The following is a 19,840-nucleotide window of genomic DNA, read 5'->3' as shown; positions in this document are numbered from 1 at the left end:
ATGGCGAGGGGGGGGGTGTCCTTCCATGGGCTCCAGAGACTTTCCTCCAGCCTCTGGGAGGGTGAAAACGGCCTCCCAGGCTCTGGAGGCCCTCTGAAATGGGCCCGTTTCCAGCCTTCATGAACTTCTGGTAGGCCTGTTTTTCACTCTCCCCTCTGCACGTGCCCTGCACTTACCTGCATTCAAAATGGGCCACATGGGAGGGGCGGGGGTGGGGTGGGGCCTGGGAGGGGCGAGGGTGGGGCCAGCCAGGAGTGGGATTTGTGGGTTCTCTGAACTGCACAGAATCTTAGCTAGAGATTCTCCCGAACCCTGTGAACACCCAGCAGCCCACCCCTGATCCATATGAGTGTTAAGTGAATGCTGCATCCAGTGTGGTTCACAGTAAACAAAAATGTAATCATAATTAAATGTAACTATGTTATAGCAATATATTATCCAGAGTGGCATTCTTTAAAAAAACAAATCAACAAAATGTAGTAGTTAATCTTAAAACAGTTAAGAGGAAACATTCATTTTGTTTACTAACAGAAAAAGGATATTCTCTGACTCAGCAGCTTTCTTTTTTAAAAAAATCAAATAAACTCTCTCTTAAGAGAGATAGGTTCAATCCTCATTCTTAAAGTTGGGTGATTAATGCTGCCTACTCTCTTCTGCCTAAGGCTAAGAGATATAATAAGGGTATTCTATATCCTATCCTATCCCTTCCCAAATTAATGACTCTGGGCAGCTAATAATAATGTACAAAAACATAATGTAAAAAACCCTGCACAAATATAATCAGTATCCAAGCTTAAATAAAAGCACCAGTAACAAATTAATGTAACCAGTGAACGGGTTCTGTCAAAGATATGCATCCCAGAGTCCCAGCACAAAGGCCTTTCAAAAAGCCTTACGTTTAATAACTATTTTGTATGCAAGCCAAAAATAATATTCCACATTCCTGTATATCTATATTTCCACAAAGGTACAAAAATAAATCTTAATTCTCATATAAACTGAAGAACTACTTGATTTCATATATTGTAGAACAGCAAATCTTGTTAATCTGCAGATTGACTGCCAGCCAGCTTAGTCCTCAGCAGAGTTCTTAATTCCAAAGGTCCAGATTTCATTAAGATATAGTTGAAGTTTCCTAAATAACTCTCAGAGACTTTTCTGGATGTTTCACATTGTCTTTTTACTTTGAGAGTCAGCTAAATAGATTTTTTACCTTCTTCCTGATGTTAGAAACAAAGATTCTCCAAGATAACTTCTCTTTGGCTCCCTAGCCACTGAATATTATATGTACTATATATTTCAAGAACCACAGAAATGGAAGCAAACCCCTGCCACTAGTATTCCTTCACTAAACTCATTGCTGTGAGAGGAGTGAAAATCAACTTAATATAGACATTAGCTAATCAGGATGATTAGTATTGCTTTTGTTCGATTGAAAATGATGAATTAATTTCTGGATGATAGTTCTAGAGAGTGTGAAATATATAACCAGGTAATATAAATGCATTGTTCTTTGTTGCCGTTAGGCATTTGCTAATTCCAAAATTGTTGCATTAGAGCAATTTTAAGACACACTTCAGCAACTCAGTTGTAGTTATACCTTTTTCTTCCTCCTTACACGCATAGCATTATAATACACTTCGATGCTTTTCAGATAGGATGGAGGTCCTCAGAATGGTTTGTGGATAGCTATAGACTTCCAGATAAAATTTGGATTATAGGCAGAATAAGAGAAAATGGAATGAAATTTGGTGGGGACAGTCTTTTTCTTCATATGGTATTCATGGAAATGACCCTATATAATCACTCCATGACATTTTGGAACCAGTTTAGAAAAGGAATACAGGCAGGGAAAGAAATCCTCAGACTACATCATAATTGTTAGTATGTTCCATGGTTGTTAAGTTAATCAATGCAGTAGTTAAGTTAGTAACATAGTTGATAAAAGAATCTGGCTTCCTCATTGACTTTGCTACTCTGAAGGTCGCAAAAGGTGATCACATCACATGACCCCGGGACACTGCAACTGTCATAAATATATGCTGCTTTCCAAGTGTCCAAATTCTGAACATGCTACCATGGGGTTGCTACAATGGTCATAAATGTGAAAAACAGTCATTTTTCAATGCCATTATAACTTCAAATGGCCACTAAAAGAATGTTTGTAAATTGAGGACTACGTTATTAGATGTAATTCAGTAATGCAATTGTTATGTAAATATTTGTAGAAATACTGTTGCCCTAAAGTTTCTACAATATTTGTATAAGAACTGTATATCTTAGTATTTTGTATGATACAGGATCTGTCTTTGCATATCAGCATTTTCAAGATTGGGTCAAATATAGGCATCATTTTTCCATGAGGACAGTAACAGTTATTGATGAGGCAATAGAAGTGTGCTATCAAGAAAGCTAAACTACCTAACAAAGAAAGAAAGGAGTCAATATATTTTAAACCAAGATAGCAACTCTTGTTCCATATTTTCTACAAAGATTCAATATAGATAGTAAGACAGTAGTTCTCCAGGGATTCTGCAGAGATGGAAAAATAATTGATTTTTAAAAGCACAACTTTGAGAGACACTGTTACCATAGTAAAGTATATATAAAAATAAACATTTAAGGCCCTCAAAATTAAGGTGAAAGAAATTAAATGTGCTTCTTAGCATAATCATACATTTAAGGGACAATAAGAAACAAATCTAGGTGATCCATGTAATTTGTATAAAGTGATAGGGAATCCTTTTTGAAAAATATGTATAGAATGTTCAGTTCTAGAAATCTTTTCATGAGTAATCTTTTCTAAAAATTTTAAAACTTATGTTGATAGCACATTTTTTTTTCTGATCAGTTTACTTGGATCTTTTTTGGGCTCATGGCAACAATGGTTCTTGAGATGAATATGTGAATGTTAAATTGAATAATTTAATTAACCCACTGAAAGTGTTTTGCTATACATGCCTCAGTTTAGCATGATACCTAAATATATTCAGAATTTTCATAATGAATGAATGAATATGTATAGCACAGTGCCCTGAAAAAAACAACTTTGCTAATACCAAGTTAGTAAAATCTTGTATGGAAGTATTTAAAATTTAAAAGTACAGTACATGAATTTAAAGGCTAAAGTCTAATTGGAATATCCGTGTGTGCCGTTCCCCCCCTCCCACACAAACACACTTTTGTTGGCTTCCATCCTGGCACCTCATTTGCAGCCTTACATGCTGCTGTTTAAGGGTGAGAATTAAAGCAATTTGTCCTTCAGAAGTTTCATACTCTCATCCCATTCTCAAGCCCTACCCCCATCCCCAATTCTTGAAATTGCTGTTTCAGGCAGCTTGAGCAGGATAAGCTTGGCAAAGAGAGTAGGAATTGTCTGATAGGGAGACAACTCCCCCTTCTACCTGATAAGCCCAAACATTCTACTAAAAATGCTCAAGAAAATTCTATCCTAGAAGAATTTAGTACATAGCTGTTCCCAAATAAAGTTAATTGGCCAAAAATGCCAACGCAGTCCTGGGCGGCATCAACAGAGGGATAACATCAAGATTGTGAGAAGTTATAGTACAGCTCTGTACTGTATAATGAGGCCAGATTTGGAATACTGCATCCAATTCTGGTGGTCACAGTACAAAAAAGGTGCTGAGGCCCTATCAAGTGTGCAGAGAAGCATGACAAAGATGGTTAGAGATCTGGAGACTAAATACAGCTAAGGGAACTAGTTGTGTTTAGCCTAACAAAGAAAATGCTTAGGGGAGTCCTAAGAGCCATCTCCCAGAACTTGCAGGGCTGTCACAGAGAAGAGGGAGTTGATTTATTCTCCATAGCACCTGAGGGCAGGACAAAAAGGAATGGGTAGAAGCTAGGGAGATCCAACCTGGAAATAAAATTTCTGACAGTGTGAATGATTAATCAATCAGTGGAACAACTTGCCTCCCAGAGTTGAAGGTGCTCCATCACTGGAGGTTTTCAAGAAAACACTGGACAGCCATTTGTCTAGGATGGTATAAGGACCCCTGCCTTGGGCAGGGGGTTGGATTAGAAGACCACCAAGGTCCCTTCTAGCCCCATGATTTTATAATAATGTCTACGAAGACCATGTATTGATGATCATGTCCTCTAATTTCCCAACCATTCATATATAACTAGACCCCCTTGAGAATTAGGTCAGTGTGGTTATGAGTGAGTTTCACATTTTATTTTAAGAGCTTTCTGGACTTTAATTGCCCTATTTGTTTAAAAAAAGGGGGGGACTTGAAAAATACAGCAGAAATCTGAAAGTAGCCATTGAAATATTATTTTTACAAAGCGTGTTCCTCCCCACCCCCCAGATACCTCATATAATGAAATTTCCTACAAGTCAAATCATTTAATTATCTAACATTGGATATTTAGATTTTTTTCTGCATAGTAGATGACAAAAGGTTTGCTTACGTTAAAAATATAAATGCTTATATAACCTTTGTGATACTTGCATTTTACCAGCAGATGTCTCTGTTGTCAAACTTGAGAGTTTAATAGACAAAGGAAGTAATTTTCTGAATAAAAACTCTCCATTTGAAAATGGGAATTGAGGGGTTAAAATAAGCTTTTCCAATATTAAACTCTTTCATTGCCATTAAAAATAGAACTTGGTGTATTCTTAAGTATCTTGCTTTTTCTGCTTGAGTTCCAGTGTTTCAGGAAAACTTGGGTAAGTTTTCTTTGTATCAGGCTTTGATAGGGGATAGTGAGCGTAGTAAGCTTAGTTCCATTTAAAAGGTGTTTCCTGTTTCAATTTCCTGTTTCAAGGTTGCTTTAACAACTTATTTCTATACATACTCTATACACCATTTTGTGCACGAAGGAAATAGCTTCTTTAAGGTTGAAGAGAAGGGGGAAAGAGAACAGAAGAGAAAAATTGGCCATTTGATTGGCTGGATGAATAGCTCTGATTTATGTGATCCATCTGTTTCCTGTAATGAATTCATAAACCCATCAAACAATGACCCAAACCAATTACAGGGGGTTGTGTGGGGGAATACACTGGTATGCTATGTTTAATGCAGTGAAGCACTTGCATTGTATAATCAAAAATTCTTCTCACATACAGCACTTTGTAATGGAGCTTGCTGTATTTAATGGAAGCTGTAAATAAATCCTGTCACAGCAGTGGCTAAGAAAGCATTGCTGGGTTTAACTGTTCCATCTCCAGAATGCTTCTTGCAGTGCTCCCTTTCTTTCCCTTCTTAGTGAACCATTGATATGTTTGGAGAGTGGGGCAAGGTGGGTGATGTGGGGACAACCTGGGAGCAAAAGAGTTGTACATTGTACAGCAAACATACAATTATATATTGTACAACCTTAGATGTGAGGAAATTGGGGATCCAAAAGACCAAGGACTCGATGTGAGGCTTATGTAGCTTTTATTATTTCCATGTTAATCTTTGCAGAAATGTATTTAAAAGCTGAATAATTAAGATCTGAATGATTGATCCCATTCATTGCATTAATAACATTATATGGAATTCCTTAATGCCTTTGCATGGAGTTGGGATGTCACTGAAATATTTTTTTCCACATTGGATTATGAAATTTAGATTTAAAATTAAATATGGGATTATTAGTAGTAGCAAGCAATTAGCTTTATATTGGGAATGTGGGAGATATTTATTAGAAAAATCCAAAGTAATGTGGTTTCCATGTTACTCTGGTTTTGTGTCACAATTGATTCCTGACCTATTTATTTTTTTAAAAGAAGCAGTATATAGTTTTGGAATGGTCTTGTTAGTAAAAATGAAATATTTAGTACGCACAGTGAAATATTTACTCTTATATTTCTTTAACTCCATCATGATGGCATCAGACTAGATTTCATTGTTTGTATCATAAGCTGCTGCTTAAATAATAAGATCCATGGAAATATATTATCATTAGTAAAAGGGCATAACAGTATAACAAAGTTGGAAGGGAACTTGGTGGTCTTCTAGTCCAACCCCCTGCTCAGGCAGGAAATCCTATACTATTTCAGACAAATGGCTGTCCAATCTCTTCTTAAAAACCCCCAGTGTTTAAGTATTCACAACTTCTGGATGCAAGTTGTTCCACTGATTAATTGTTCTCACCATCAGGGAATTTCTAATTAATACTAGGTTGCTTCTCTCTTTGATTAGTTTCCATCCATTGCTTCTTGTCCTGCCTTCAGGTTCTTTGGAGAATAGCTTGACTCCCTCTTCTTTGTGGAAGCCTCTGAGATATTAGAACTCTGCCATCATGTCACCCCTAGTCCTTCTTTTCATTAAAAAAGATAGTGTCCTCTGTAGATAACGTCTTGTATAACTGGCCTGGTCTTTTCTGTAGATTGACAGATTGGGTTTGGGTTTGGGATCTGATTGGCATGCAAGATTTTAATGATCTAATCAATTTCCACAGTTTGTTAGATCTCTGTGCGAGAGAATGTGTTAATATATCTACAATATATTAAGAGCTATCACTTTCAAAAAGTTCAATTGTGATCAAGAAAAGTGCCTTTAAACCTTCTACCATTTAGAAGACATTTGTTGGCTCCACTATCATAAAGAAAATATTTGCAAAATTAATACATTTGTTCAAATCTGCTGGCAATTTCTCACAATGCTTTAAAAAAATTCCACTGTTATTTAGCTAGAGCTGGATATTATGAAACTGCATGCAAAGGATTTTATCTTAATATACGTCACAACTTAATGCTTTATTACTTTAAAATACCTTTTGCAAATAATTATAGTATTTGCTATACTATACACTATAGCATATACTGTATTTTCCGGTGTATAAGACGACTGGGCGTATAAGACAACCCCCGAATTTTCCTGTTAAAATATAGGGTTTGGGCTATACTCGCTGTATAAGACTACCCCTCTTCCAACGCACACCAAATAAAAATTAAAAAACATCAATTGGCTCAGCCACAATGTAAAAGCAGCTGTGCTAGACCCAAAATGGCCCCTGCAACAAGCAGGAACTTCACACAGCCACAAAAAGCCCAAAAAAATAACTTTCACACTTTACACACACAAAATTCCACATACAGCTTTGTGAGATTTTGTGTGTTTGTGTAGTTAGAGTGAAACACTACAGAAACACACTAAATCTCAGAGAGCTGCACAAATATTATTTTATTTTATTTTATTTTTATTTTTATATGAAAGCTAAATTTAAAACTTCCTAAACTTTAAATGGCTAGGTCTAAAAAAGAACAACTAAAAAAATCCCCAATTAACTATTTTTTTTAAAGCTCCCAAAGGGGAAAAAATCTTACTCAATAGAACAGAGGTCTCCAACCTTGGCAACTTTAAGACTTGTAGACTTCAACTCCCAGAATTCCTCAGCCAGCTTTGTTTTGCTGGCTGAGGAATTCTGGGAGTTGAAGTCCACAACTCCCTGTCTGCTTGATTGCAGGCAGGGAGTGGCTTGCTGATGGAATGGATTCAGGCAAGCGAAGCAAGGCAAGTGTTGCGATTAGCAGCTAAGGTAAGCAAGCTGGAGGGGGAAAACTTTTTTCCTTTTACATGGCTCTGGCGATCCAAGCTGAGTTGCCTGATTAGCAGGCAACTCAGCTGGGATCGTCAGAGCTTGGATCGCCAGAGCCATTTAAGGCGTCAGAGTCTTTCGGGCTGGTCTGCCTGGTTACAGGAGAACGACACCGGGCGTATAAGACGACCCCCGACTTTTGAGAAGATTTTCATGTGTTAAAAAGTCGTCTTATACGCCGGAAAATATGGTACTATACAGGGAATCATGGATCCAATTCATTTGTGATCTATAAGATTTTAATTATCTTAGTAGCATAGTTGAGTGTCCTTGTTCAAAATTCTATAATCAGATGAACTTTATTTATGACAGGCACAGTCCTTGTTATTATGTAGTATTTCCCAATCTCTCAATGAATATGAAAGAAGTCTATGTTTTTATACTATCGTATCACATTAAAAACTCCTTTATAATAGTCGAAAAATATTAGCCCTACAAAACAATTTTTAAGGTCATTAATTTTAAGTTGGTAACTGATTACCTCTTTATTCTTACCATTGCTATCAACTGATTAGTTTTTTTAATTATTTTATAGCTCTTAACTGATTGATTACATTTAAATAAATTTACATATTTTAATATACTAATCACTGTGCCATTATAAGGTTGATAAGAAAATAGGCCTTTTTTGTCTTGAGATTAAAATATAGGTTTAATTTGTGCTATATTGGTAACAATCAGGGTGTGGAACTTTTCTTTTTCAGACACAGTCCTGGTATAATAGTGTAGAGGAGACAATAATACAAAAGCAGAAAAGTTCCGTTGTTTTAGATAGATAGATAGATAGATAGATAGATAGATAGATAGATAGATAGATAGATAGATAGATAGATAGATATAAAACAACTGAACTTTTCTCTCTCTTTATATGTATGTATGTGTGTGTATAAGATCTATCTATATAAGATAAAATGTATGTTGTTACCTACTTCAACTGAAATGTCACCTTCTGCTTCCTATTGTTTAGAGAAGAAATATACTTTAGCTTAATTGCTATTAACCACATTGGATCAGATCAAAACCTGTTGGGCAAAAGGCTTCCCTTCTGTTTCTGCATGATTCATACATTCCTTTTGAGAACAGACAAGTAGACATGACAGTAATGGCACCATTTCTTTTCTATAGTTTAGCAACTATTTTGTTTCTGGCAATCAGAAATAAATTGCTGGATATATCCAATCCAAATAACAGTCACTGATAACCATAGCCTCCAAATGTTGTCCAAGTCATTAACTGTGATTCTACTCTTCTCTTCCATTACAGGGGTCCGCAAACTGTGGCTCATTACCGGGCTGTGGCCTATTTGGAATTGGGCCATGTGAGTGGCTGGCCAGAGTACGTATGTGTGCAGCTCAACTTGCGCGAGTGGTGGGGTAGTGGACACTCGGATGTATGTGCAATGGCCCACCACTCGCGTAAGGCTGCATGTGCATGCATGCCGGTCTACAGCTTGCATGGCCCAGTTCCCCTCTCTCCTCCCCCAAGCCTGGCTGCCAAGCTGCAGAGGTGGGGGACTGCCATTCTATTAGCTTAAGGTGACCAGACGTCCCGCTTTTGAGCAATTTGTCCCGCGTCCCGCGGCGTTTTAAAAAAGTCCCGATTTTTCATTCTGCTCCTGACTCCCGGCTGCCTCCTGAATCCCCGCTGATGGCTAGAGGGGAAAAAAAGTCTTTAAACTCTTGCCGCGGTGCTTCAAAGGGCCGACCTACAGCTGATCAGTGTTAAAAAAAAAATGAATAGACCCATGTCTGCAAAAATAGAAAAAACAGCCCCTGTTAACAGCTTCCGCTAGGTTAATTAGCTGCAAAAAGCTGCAAAAAGTTCCTGGAGCAGATTTCCCCCCCCCCTAGCTATACTGAAAACAAAGGCGAAAGCGAAACTAAACCTGCAAGGTGACAAAATGAGGCAGAGAGAGATTTCTTTCTTTTTCTTTTTCTTTTTCCTCACCAAAAAAGATAGGTACAAAACTGCAAACAATGGGAAATTTTGGGCAAAAGAGGAGAGTTCAAGATTTTAAAACACAAAAGAAAAAAAGCTCTATTTAACTAGGGAATTGTAATAATTGAGATACTATTAATAATTGTATATTGTGTTGAAAGCAGAAATGGTTAAGTTGTGGTTTGGAGGAATATATGGGGGAAATTATTTGGTTTATTATTATTGGTAAATATAATTAATTGATTTGTAAGAAATTGGATTGCATGGAAATAATTGGAATATTCATGTTCATATTGATTAATATACAAAAAAGATAGTTATATAACTAATTGATTTATATTAAAATGTTGAATTTGTATTAAACAACTGTATTACATAATTACATAATTAACCAATGTGAGGATGGATATAAAAATAGATGACAATGGGAAGGGGTATAATATAGAATAGAAGGGAAAAATTGAATTTGATTAAGATTAGAGATGAGGATGAAGGGTAATATTGGTTTTTTTAAAAAAATAGATGAGGAATAAATATGGCAAAAAGGAAATATAGAAATTGTAAATTTAATTGAAATGACTGAACGCTGTTTAAATTTGTGAACCAGCCAAATATTCTGTTCAAAGAAAATACATTGTATGTTTGTATGTGTGTTTCTAATTATTGCTATTTATTCATATTTGTTCTCTTTTATTCTTTAAAGTTTAACAATTCATTCTTAATCTTAATATCTTTATATTTGCTTGGGGTTGGCTTTCTTCCCTTTCATCTTTTTTATTGTACAGCAATCTTTCTCCTCAAACCTACCACCACTCTCTTTTCTTTCCTTCTTACTTTCTCTTCCCCCCACCCTCTTTTTCTCCTCCCTACTTCCTCTTCCTTTCTCCTTCTCCTCCTCTCTTCCTCCCTCTCTTACCCTCACTCCTACTCTAATTTCCATTCCTTCATCCCTCTCTATTGCTGTATCCTTTAATGCATATGGACTACTCAGAGGGCTGAAAAAGTTATTTTTGACTGGTCCTCACACTTTTGACCAGTCCTTGAACTTATGACTGTCCTCACATTTTACATTTTTGCCCTATCTTGTCACCATGTTGAAGAGAAGCAGTTGTGAAATGAGTGACATGGTTGTTAAGAATGCTGCATGGGCATAAATGTGAGGATGGTCATAAGTGTGAGGACCAGTCAAAAGTGCGAGGACCTGTCAGAAATGACTTTTTTCAGCCCTCTGGTTAATCCTTTTGTGCATATGGACTACTCAGAGGGCTGAAAAAGTTATTTTAACTGGTCCTCACACTTTTGACCAGTCCTCGAACTTACGACTGTCCTCACATTTTACATTTTTGCCCTATCTTGTCACCATGGTGAAGAGAAGCAGTTGTGAAATGAGTGACATGGTTGTTAAGAATACTGCACGGGCATAAATGTGAGGATGGTCATAAGTGTGAGGACCAGTCAAAAGTGTGAGGACCTGTCAGAAATGACTTTTCAGCCCTCTGAGTAGTCCCTATACACATAGCCATGGCCACCCGGTCACATGACCAGCTAGCCACGCCCACCCAGTCACATGGCCTCCAAGCCACGCCCACACAATAAGTCACGCCCACAATGGTGTCCTTCTTACCAATGTTAAAATCTGTTCACCTTACCCTATACACATAGCCATGGCCACCCAGTCACATGACCAGCTAGCCACGCCCACCCAGTCACATGACCAGATAGCCACGCCCACCCAGTCACATGACCAGATAGCCACGCCCACAAAATAAGCCACGCCCACAATGTCCCTCTTTACCAATGTTAAAATCTGGTCACCTTATATTAGCTGGTTCTTTAGTTTATGTACATTTTTATGGATGAGCATTTCATTTTATCAATGTGTATGCTGAAAGTATATTAAGGGAAGCTGGACTGGAAGAAGATGAGCAATGGTTTTAAAATGAAATGTTAATAACCTGCACGATGCTGCTGATATTATTCTGAGAGCTAAAAATGTAAAAGATCTACACGCTCTAGTAATAAAAACCAAGGAGCACAGTGAAAAAATGGGATTAAAATCAAATATAAAGAAGAGCAAACTAGCCTTAGAATTGTCAATGATAGCTTCTGCCTTTTAAGATCAGCCATCAACATTAAAGGAACAAGCAGTCAAGAAATAGGCCTCAGCATTTAGTTGAGCAACTACAAAGGCTTTGGAAAAGATATTCAGATGCCATGTTGTCTGTATACTTACAAAGATCAGAATTCTACACAACTTTGTAGAAGTGAAAGTTGGATTTTGAAGAAGCCGGGTAACAAGAGTATTGATGCTTTTGAACTTTGGTGTTGGAGAAGTGTCCCAGGTGATACTATTGCTTGTGTGATTCTGATTGTTAGATAGTAAGAAGCACCAGAAAACAAAATGGCTGGTAGAAATAAGAAAAACTCTTCTGTTAATGAATCAAAACTCCCCCCCTCCCATAACAACATTTTTTATGAAAAGCTATCCTGAAGTTCATTTTCTAAGAGACTGCAGTCAGTTTAAATCAGAGTGAACACTATGAATTTCTTAAAGGTCAGCTTGAGTATAGTCTAGCAAGATGTACCATATTTTTCGAACTATACAATGCTCCGGACTATAAGACGCACCTAGCTTTTGTGGAGGAAAACAAGAAAAAAAATCTGCCTGTGCCTCTCAGCAATTTTCCTCCTTGCAGTAAACAGCAAACAGCCTGGTCAGCTTCAGCACAGCCTGATTTAGCTTTTTTTTTTTTTTTAATTTTAAAACAAACTTTATTCGTTCTTAAAAAAACATTTAAAACAAATATAAGAAAAACATACAAGTTTCTCTTAATTGAAGACAAAAATTACATATACAGTATATATATACAGTACTCAACTTCATCTATTGACTACTTTCTATTATTATATATACATATATACATACACACAGTGACTTATTTCCTTTTCTATCCATCTGACAGTGCTGTTTTTAATTATGTTAATTTCTTCTAAATTTCATCTTTAACCATTCCCCCTCCTCTGGTTTATCCACTGGTACCATCTATTTCATATTATGAAGTATTTTGAGTCTTCCTTATCCTGTAACTCTAAAGTTAGTTTGTCCATCTCTGATTTAGCATTTTAGATAGTTTAGATAATTTAGCAATTTAGATAGTCTGCCACTGCCTATCCCCACCGCCTGAAACAGGCCAAAAATGGAGAGCTTGGAGATGGAAAATGGGGAGTGCGGAGGCTGAAAACGGGACACAGGAGGCCAAAAATGTGGCACGTGGAGGCAGTGATATGTGGCAGCGGTGATGGGCGGTGGCGATCCCTGCAGCCTGGAACAGCTGATAGGCAGTATTCCAGGAGGCAGATCCAACCGCCAATCAGCTCCTCTTGCTAAATCAGGCTGTGCTGAAGCTGAACAGGCTGTTTGCTGTTTGCTGCAAGGAGGCAAATTGCTGGGAGGCAGAGGCCAAAGGATGGGGGCTGGTGGGTAGGCGGGGCTTTGGCAACATTCGCTGTATAAGATGCACAGACATTTCACCCATTTTTTGGGGGAGGGAAGTGCGTCTTATACACTGAAAAATACAGTATTTAATAACAATATGGTATCTTCTCAGATTTGAAAAATCAGATTTCTGCTACTTAATTCAGGCATAACTGTAATGGATTTCCCTTCTCTAAGCCAAAAAGAGAAACCTGCATTGGGAAAAGACTACTGGTGTCATGGGTCTTGGTTGACTTTGTTTACAGGAGACATTCCTGTGACTGTCCGTGGCTATTTCTAAAGAGGCTTTGGATCAAAACTTTCCCATTCCCCTGAGATAGCAATTGGACAAAGGAATAAATACGGTGTATACTGAATAATTTACAACCAGATTTATTGCATAATAATAAAAATTTCAGTACTATTGAGGTCAGCGGGGAAAAAAAAGTGAAATAAAACTATTGGGGGTAGGATGAAAACCACTCGCCAGATAAAAATTGTAAAAAGACATTGGAAAGAGCAGTTCCTTAGCTGTGGTCCCCATCTCTTCGTTCTGTAAATGATTTCTATTTAAGCATTGAATGTAGCTCAAGCCGCATTTGAAAGTGTTGGCATATTTAGTTGAAACACCTCTAAAGGGAGATTTTTCCCCCTTTAAATATAAAGCAATAATTTACTGTTGTATGAACAAGCCTCTGTCTTGCAGATAGCACTTTGTTTTTGAAGCTGCAGCAGCAAGGAGAACAAGCTATGTGAATATTCAGAAGTTTTAGTTTAAATTATTGAAAGACATTTCAGTTTACATTATGATTTATCAATGTCTTAATTGAACACTGGATTATGATTCACTAGTTCCATAAAGGTTTGATGCAAAGCTTTGATGAATCCAATGAAAACAAAACAAAAAAAATGATGCTTCTGATCTTTTGCAGATGCACCAGAGGAAAAAGAGGATACCAGGGAAGTTTGTGTAGGCTTGTTCATACAGTATAACCCTAAACATACTTTAACATAATATCAAAATTAACCCTTTGGATAAAGCAGCTGGCTTTTAAATGCTGTTTGAGTACATGAAGTAAAAGACATTTTTGTATACTTGGATAATGTAATAATTTTTAAAGCTGTCTCTCTTTATTTCTTATATCGTAAAAACAGATGGCAGTTATTTCTAGAAAGATGACTAGAGTTTATTTTGGCAAAATTTCTGTTTACCTATTGAAGGAATTTTATGCTTTTGATATTGGCCCTACATTTTTTTGTCATCTAATCTTCAGTCCTGTTGTGCATCTGATATTTAGTTTTTCCAGATTGTCTCTATGCAAAACACTTCTTAAAAATAATTGCAGTTGGCCTGTTTCCATATCTAAGTTATTTCTCAAGCCAGCCATGTGGGGTTTTTTTTCCTGTTATTGGTATGCTTTTTTATTTAACCGATAGAGATATTTCCATACCTTCTTTTTTAAGACTCTCAAGTGGCAACAACTACAATGTCTATCTTTGGGCAGTATTTGGAATTTTGTTGCAAGAATACTCCTGCTTTTTCTTTGAGGAAAAACTTTTCCCATTTAAGCCATTCTGAGAACTGCCAGAAGCATTTGGTTTTGCACGCATAGTACCTTTTCTTGTCTAGACCTTTGGTTGATCTGGGGTAGCAGCTGCTGTAAAACCCAGTATGTTTGGTCTTATTATTTCTGCCAAGGTTAGTATGTGTGTGGTCTATTTGAGGGCAGGTGTCTCCCTATGTGTATCCCAAAACACTACCTAGATAGCTTTGTAATATTTTGCTGTAGATAATGAGCACCTGCAATATCTTACATTTGAAAACCTAAAGCAGGGCTTTCTCCGTTAACAAATTACTTTCATTGAAGAGAAGATTGTAATCTGACAATTATATCAGGTAATTGTTTATTTTGTTTGAAATAAAGGCCTCAGAAACTTTTAATGGTAATCATGTAATGCTTTAATGCATAATTGCCATATAATACTTGGATGGATTCATCTAGAGATAGCTGAAACACTCAAAACATTTATTATGTAAAAATATTAAATTCTAACCAAATATAGATGTGAGCAAAAATACTGCTTTAAAAATGTCTTGGTTTGCACGTAAATGCAGATGGAAGGGCAGCTCCTTTGTGTCTAACTGATCAATTCATAAAGACACTTCAACTCAGATAAAAATAAGCTTCAATTGTGAGTAGATTAATCAGATAACAATCATATGAGTATATCCTATCTAAATCTTTCTATTTAAATGAGACAAAACCATTTTGTTTGGAAGAATAATAAGTAAATAATATCCATGAACACCTTCCTCATCTCCAATTGTTTTTAGAAAATATCTATATTCTGCTTGTATGTTCTATCACAGTCTATAAGTTAGCCCATTTGTGGCACTTTGGTTCAAAAAATGCTTCCTGTGATAATACCACTTTGTCCAATTAATTTTCCAGCATTGCTGCTCCGACAATCCACATGGGTAATCACTTCCTGCTTAGCTCGAGACTGACTGTTTAAACTTTTTCCGTTGGTCTGGCCACGCCCTCTTCAGACTTTTTCACTCAGTCTTACTGATGAGACTGGTGTTGGATTTCTCTGAGATATTCAGAGACAAATATTGAGAATAATTCTGTTGGTCTGAAACTTATTTTATTTTGGACTATTTTTTACTTAAATTTATGGTTGGAACTCTGAGTTTTTTTGCTGTGTTCTGTGTACCAGTAGGGCTGCGCAGTATATGTGTATTGGGGATTGGGAGCGCTCCCCTCAGCTGCCGGCTGGGCATGGAAGCAACACAGCCGGAACAGAGGCTTAACTCCCCTTTATTGCACCAACTTTCCTTCAAAAGTCCCACCGTTCACCGCAAGTCCAGGAGCAAAGCTCTAAACAAACCTCCAATAGTTCCTGGCTGCTATTAGTCCAGAGGAGCAGCACAGTTCTGGGAGCAGCCGCAGTTCAGGGAATTTCATTCCAAGGAGTTCTTGTCATAGGAAGAGTTCACTGGGACTGCAACATAACCAGGATCAGAACTGTGTCGCTGCAAACTCTCACATAGCCAGACCAGGCAAATAGGGCAAGGCAAGCAGGGCAAGGCACAGCAAGGTATCCAGACATTAGTAACAGCACGTGAGACTGGAAAAAGGCAACACTTGTTCCTTACAAGTGCCCTTTCCAATGGCATCTCATTAAATCTCATTCCCCAGGTAATCCTTGTAAAGAGGGACAGGGCACCCTCCTCCCGAGATGTTGGGTTGCTCTGCGCTGATCCTGTCTCCTCTTCTTGCTCTGGGATCGGGGGGGGGGGAGAGAGAGAGAGAGAGAGAGAGAAAGTAATTGCTTGTCGCTGGAGCTCCGTCACTCCTCTGCTCCACTGCCTGCCCTCCTCCCCACTTGCTTAGTCATCCTGCACCCTCTCTCCTTCGCTGGCAATCCTTCCTAGGCCCAAGGGACCTGGGACTGCTTCATCCTGCTCCTCCAATTGTTCCTCCACCACCCTAGCTCTGTCTCATCATCCTCCTTGGACCCAGGCTCCAATGGCGCCATGACACTCAGCCTTATGTCTATATTTTTATAGCTTTAATAAGATAAGATTTTTTTAAAAAAAAAATCAGAACTTTAATTCTTGCAGCAAAATGTTCTGCATCAGTTGTTCAATTTCACAGTTGTGGATATAGTGAATGATGTTATATTGCCCCATTAATTTCTGTGTGATTTCATCTATTTTTATATATTTTGACTTAGCAGGTTATGGTAAAAGAATCTTTGTTCTGTTTGATAGTGCATTGTTCTTGGATAATGTTACCTCGGTGGGGATCAGGGTCTGGGTTTTATTCCAGTTAAAAATTCAGGAAATGTTTCTAGTTTTAAGCAGCTGCAGAGATTTAAACAAAGTCAGTGTTTTATCTATATTCCCAGTATATACATTCCTGGTTTGTATTAAATGTACTACAAATGTAATTCACCACAGTCACTTTGAGTTTTACAAATGAAGTTGAAAAGAATGTAAAACACAAAGGCTGATGTGAATTTTGTAGGAAATTTAAGCTATTTTTTAATTCTGTGGTAGTACTGAGTAGCAGAGAAAAGAAGATTGGCATCTCTGCTTCCACCTAAGTGGCTGATTTCCACAATTAGAGATTAATTGAGGCATTTGTGAAAGGCAAAATTAAAGTTTCATTGTAATTTGTTAAGAAAATTGTGGGATTGCATGAATTTGCCTGTAGTCTTGGTTACAGTTTTGACTTAGTTTTGTGTGTACCAGGGCCATGATTTGCTCATTTTGAAGATACTCACTTTTACATCTATGTTGTGTTATCAATCATTATGCCTGGTAACATTCAAAGTAGAGAATATATATACTGCTTTCCTACCACATGGTTCTAGCTTTAAAAGTGATCAGAAACATCAGCTGGCTCACAGTCCCAAAGCAAGATTTGTAAGTAGATCTCAGTACACGGAGCATACAACCTTGGCAGTATGAAACTTACGTTAATTACTGATTTGTTTCCAGTTCTAAGTCAGAGTACTAGTTTGACCTTTAAGAACTCTAAACAATGCAAGGCTGGGATATCTTAAGGACGGTCTGGTTTCACACATGTGTAGCCTTGCCCTCTGGCCAACATTTATTTATTTATTTATGAAATTTATTTGCTGCCCATCTTGTATGCAATGACTCTGGGCAGCTTACAGACATTAAAGGATTGAAAACATTAAAAACATCAATAATAGCCAATAAACTCATTAGCAAATAAAATCATTAACATCAGATGGCAAAGGAGGGATGCCTCTTTTTAAAGGCCTCTTCTGCTGTTCTTTACCTACAGAAGTGAGATTGTTGGATATATAAAATGTTACTCATTGATTTGGTGTCCTGACTATGGAAAGCTGGTTCAGTTGCTACTTGCCTTAATAATGCCCAGTGAAAACATAGAGTAAATAAATATTGGGCATTTAATGGAGTTTTTCTTTTGAAGTAATTTACTTTTCATGCTTCTCTTAGTATGTTTTAATAACCAATTTATATTGCTCTAAAATTCCGTTATAAATTGCTGGACTGTACAAAGGATATTAAAATGTTCTGCAAATAAATTTATTATGTAATTATATCATAGTAGAATATGATTCTTAAAAGACAAAATATATAAAGCATACTGAAAAAGCATAATTGATTATTTGTGTAATTTTGGAGCTAACTAAAGTTAGGTGGCTCTTATATTTTAAAGATATAAATAAGAATATTTATGTCTTGAAATAGAGAGTTTTAAGGGAATTTTTAGGAAATTGTAAGGAAATACTTTAGGAAAGAAATTTGTTCATATCAATATCAGTGTGAATGTATCTAATGTCAACCTGTCAGGGTAATATATAAACCAAGGTGCAATTGCACTTTGAGATTTACACATTTTAAAATTTATATGTGTATGTGTGTGTGAATTAGATTATTTTATGCCGCCTTTATTACTTATAAGTAACTCAAGGTGACAAAGATACATACTGCTCATTCCTCCTATTTTCCCCACAACTGCAAACCCTGTGAAGTAGGTTGGGCACCCAGTCCAACTTTTATGCCTAAAATGGGACTAGAACTCACAGTCTCCTGGTTTCTAGGCCAGTACCTTAATTGCTACACCAAAAATTATTCACTATATTATTATTATGGAAAACTGTTTCTTAAAATGGAGCAAAAAGAAATAAAGAATAGAAAAACTGACACATTTCGCTATTTCTTAACGTTAGCAGTTGTAATTCCATATAGATAGTTCTCACCTTATGACTATTCATTTAACAACCATTTGAAGTTATAATGGCACTGCGATATTGTTGAAGCGTTTCCTTAATGTAAGTTTCCCCAAGTTTGATATGCTCTTGATATCAGAAGACAGAAAAATATTATTATGGCATACATTTGGAGAGATGAAGAATTTTTTTTTAGTATATAGTATAAAGTTTTAGAAATCACTGAGATGTCCAGAAATATTGTTTAGAAATTTTCAGTCACATGACCAAACCTAAAGAATGTAACATTTATGTAGCATAAACTCTGCTTCCTAAGTGTTATATGCTTGATTACTTCACTTGCTTATTCAAGCAAAGAGCATGTTGATCAATTCTAATTTCAAGTGCATTTAAGAAGAGTTGTATTTAATTCTCCCTCTTAATATTTTCTTAACTTTTTATTTTCTTAGTGCCAGAACCTATTAAGACCAGTTTAAGCCAGCCCCAACCTGCCGGTACCAGTACCAGTACTTCCACCAGCACTATTACCAACAATAATAATGGCAAGCGTGCATCTGCCAATGGGCAGCAGCCAGCTGCATCCCGATACCTGCCTCGTGAGGTGCCTCCACGCTTCCGCCAACAAGAACAGAAGCAGCTCTTAAAAAGAGGCCAGCCTCTGCCTGCTGGAACTCTGATCAGCACAAGCCCAGCGCAAGGTACTGGACAAGTAGGAACAAGTCCTCCTCCACAACCAGGAGTAGGTGGACATCACCACCCCAGTAAGACTCAGATCCCCACAGGTGAGTGATAAGGTTGAAAGAAATGTATTATAGGCAGGACAATTGTTCAGGTGCTCAGCTAAATAGTTAATATATATCTGATTAATAGTTAATCAGAGTGGTTGGTTTCTGATTTAAAACACTGTGGTCATGTAGAAAGGAAGACACATTGTTCTCTGTTACAGAATCAGTTTCACCTGGAAAGTATAGGTGAACAATATAGAGACAAGACCTGAATGAAGTAATATTGACAGCTTACTAAACAGGAGATTCATTGGAAACCTTTGTTGATTATGGGCCTCTTGTGGCCATAATCTAACTAGAGGACTTTCCTGTGTACTTCTTTGAGTTAGGCTCTGTAGAAGAGGCAGAAATAAAA

General features: G+C 37.1%; 1 protein-coding gene across 13 annotated transcripts in view; it reads left to right on the top strand.

Annotated features, from left to right (window-relative positions):
• The window catches only part of TNRC6C (trinucleotide repeat containing adaptor 6C), a 597,645-nt gene that overhangs the window by 507,371 nt on the left and 70,434 nt on the right, over positions 1–19,840 (top strand). For all 13 annotated transcript variants that reach the window (XM_034408533.3, XM_060688657.2, XM_087887226.1 and 10 more), the window contains one exon: positions 19,150–19,482. In XM_034408533.3, coding sequence (XP_034264424.2) covers positions 19,150–19,482 — 333 coding nt within the window. The remainder of the gene's footprint in view (positions 1–19,149; positions 19,483–19,840) is intronic.

Source organism: Pantherophis guttatus, chromosome 2 (genome assembly GCF_059756535.1).
Source record: "Pantherophis guttatus breed Tessera chromosome 2, ASM5975653v1, whole genome shotgun sequence".
Lineage (NCBI taxonomy): Eukaryota > Metazoa > Chordata > Lepidosauria > Squamata > Colubridae > Pantherophis > Pantherophis guttatus.
Note: the sequence above shows the minus strand (reverse complement) of the source record. Positions and strands in the feature narration are given on the sequence as shown.